The sequence below is a fragment of the Frankliniella occidentalis genome, unplaced genomic scaffold, assembly GCF_000697945.3.
Source record: "Frankliniella occidentalis isolate FOCC.00 unplaced genomic scaffold, Focc_3.1 Scaffold153, whole genome shotgun sequence".
NCBI classification, from domain to species: Eukaryota; Metazoa; Arthropoda; class Insecta; order Thysanoptera; family Thripidae; genus Frankliniella; species Frankliniella occidentalis.
The window spans coordinates 552,786-555,641 of NW_026267280.1; the positions used below are offsets into that span (position 1 = coordinate 552,786).

At 42.8% G+C, this 2,856-nt stretch overlaps 1 protein-coding gene across 1 annotated transcript in view; it reads left to right on the plus strand.

The window, feature by feature from the left end:
* LOC113212193 (uncharacterized) overlaps nt 1–2,307 on the plus strand; it is an 8,807-nt gene extending 6,500 nt beyond the window's left edge. The window contains exons 5-6 of the mRNA XM_052271216.1: nt 2,068–2,139; nt 2,212–2,307. Of these exons, the coding sequence (XP_052127176.1) occupies nt 2,068–2,139; nt 2,212–2,307 (168 nt within the window). The remainder of the gene's footprint in view (nt 1–2,067; nt 2,140–2,211) is intronic.
* The last annotated feature ends 549 nt before the right edge of the window (nt 2,308–2,856 follow it).

Sequence of the window (2,856 nt, forward strand, 5' to 3'; positions counted from 1 at the left end):
TTTTATACAGAGAATAATTGTCTTTGGTTTTGGAATTGGAATTCCCTTCTTTCAAAAGTCTTTAAACTCAAACAATTTACACTTCGTGATTAATTTACTTTTGGTAATGAATTTAGGTAGACCTGTAAGGAAATTTTCCTGCAAGATTCAAATTCTCTCGACACAACCTAATGTGCTTGCCTCGGCTGTCCAGACCTTGGCATTTGAGATCCAATGAATTCAAACAAAATAAAATAAAGTAACGGCTTTGACCACTGACACCTGTTGCCTGAGCCTCACAGCTTTTCATGTTGCACTCCCATCCCTCGCTTGCACGAGACGTGAAGATCTCAAACATTACTAAGCTGCTCTCTGGGTCTTAGCCAAAATATAAGAATTAAAACACTTGATGATAGGAGTTCTTGAAGTTCTTGTTTGAAGTTCGCTGGTAGTCGATGACTTTGGTAGCGATGATCTTGCTGCTTCCTGGTAGCGGTATGAAGTAGGCGTTGTACCCGTGTGTTGACTCTGGATGATGATTTACTGAAATAGAAAAGAGACAAAATGCCTTCGCATAGGTAACTTTATCAACACAGCAACCTTCTGAAGGTTAGGACTGTCCCTTGGTGTTGTCCTGACTATCTAGCTAATTTTCTATCTAAAACACCATTAAGTTTATCTAAGAAACACTTAATTAAGTGTTAATTACTCAAATACTTAGCTTTTATCATTTTGATTCTGATGAATCAATCCGTGATGATCCATGATGATCCGCTGCTGGAGATGCTGGACTGCGTCTGGTTTCCATGGTGAGTCGTCTGCTTCCAGTCTTGATCGTCAGTTGTTTGTTTTGAATGGCGCTCTTCTGCTTCGAATGACTTCTTATCTTTATCCAGCCTCTCTCGGGTAGGACACATTGAGCGAGTGGTCTGAGGCGTTAGTTTCGGGCCACGAATACCCAAAAGTCAGGGGTTCCTCTCCCCCCAGTGGCCAATCACATGCTTAGAGTTTGGAGCGTTTATTCCGGCGGGGCGGATATATCCCCCGCCAACGGGCCTTCCTAGAAGGTGTATCATCTCTTGACTTGAAGCAAGTGATTATCACACGAAGGTTAGCTGCTTAATTCCGCCGGGGCCGCATTGTATGTTGTGCCCCGAGGGTGGACCAAGAGCAGCTAACTTGGAGACATCGTCCAGTGTCCCAATCTTTTGTCTTCTATATTTTCCATGATTCCTTGCTGGATTTCTCATCACTTCTTTTCTCTCTCTCTCTCTCTCTCTCTCTCTCTCTCTCTCTCTCTCCTCTTACTCTTTGATTGTGGTCCCAACGAGCTTCTCTCTCTGACGGGGTGAGGCGTTGGCTCTGTGGTATCGTGCTGGTCTGTGGTGGTGAGGGTTCGGGTTCGAATCCTCGCCTGGTTGTGACTTGCTTCGGGTCAAGGAATGATACACTGGTTAAAAAATAATCAAATTTGTGTACATCGACGTCGCTAATAGGGTCATCGGCGTGCTTTGAGCTGCTGGTGTGAACACTTCTCGGCAGCCTGGGCGGTGAAGATGCCGGGTGTCTGTAGCCGGGATGTTGTAGTGCTCCGAGACCGGGCGTGATGTACGCGCAGTTCATGTACGGTTCCTGAGGAACTCGGTGCACAGCTCCAAGTTAGTTGTTCCTGGACCACCTTCAGTTACATTTGGAGTACAGTGAATCCATATTCTCTCCAAGCTAGCCACATCGAAAAGGTCGCAATACCGGGGCCACCAACAAACCAACCATTTTTTATTTTATTTTTGTCATCTTTTGTTATTATAACCTCCGGTTCGCATGGTAGGTTTGTTGTGCTTCTATGTTTTAAGTTTTGAAACACTGTATCTCAGTTGGTTCACAGACTATTTAGTCTGGAACACTATCTGTGAGCTAGTTGTCTGAGGTTTTGAAACTCTGTCTCTCAGTTGGTCCACAGATTATTCAGTCTGGAACACTGTCTGTGAGATGGTTTCCTAACCTTTCTTAAATTCATAATAACGATCTGCATTCTTTTGGTTGAAATCTTTTATTAAGGTTGAACTCTTTCTTTTACGTGGTCCTCAGAGTAAATTCTGGGACACTTCCTATGAGATGGTTCCTAACCTTCTTTTTCGAGTGGGCATCGATGAGAAACAAGTATGTTTTGTGAGTATTTCTATTATTTTTAAAACTCTTTCGGTTCGGATATTAATCTCTTTTCTTTCGCAGTATTTAACGAGGGCGCGCATAAAGCAGCAACCAGAAACGCAACAGACGCGCAAATGCAGCAGTCTTTTGAGGAAAATTTTGGCAATTTGGCAATAACGAGGATTTATTCAATTTGACAAGGTAAAACAATGACAGGTACAGTAGTATTGAGATCAAAGGTAAACAAGGTATAGGACACAGGTAAGAGTTCATTGAGTTTGAAAAGTTCTGGGTTAGAAATCTTCATGTTTCGTCCATGAAGCTGATAGTGATGGGAAAGTTCTTCTGCCTTTCCCGTTCTGTGAGGAGTTCTGTTATTTCTTCCCCGTTTATGATGGCATCAATTCTTTGCCTGTACTTCTTTCCAGGTCGGGTGCAACTGGAGGTTATGTGCCCCCTTTTCCTGCAGTTCTTGCACCGAATCTCTTTAAATTTCTCGTTTTCTGCTGACTCAGTTTCTGTTAGGATTAGAAACTCCTCCAGTTCGTTGACCACATTGTTGAGCCCAGAACTAGTAGGTAATTCGGAGATATCTAACTTGGAGAAATTGTCTTCGACTAATTCAGTTTTCTCTTGATCTTCAGTTTTCTCAATGGACTTGGTTTCTTCCATTTCTTCTGATTCGAAGGTCTGAACTAGGAAATTGTCTGCAACTAATTCAGGTTT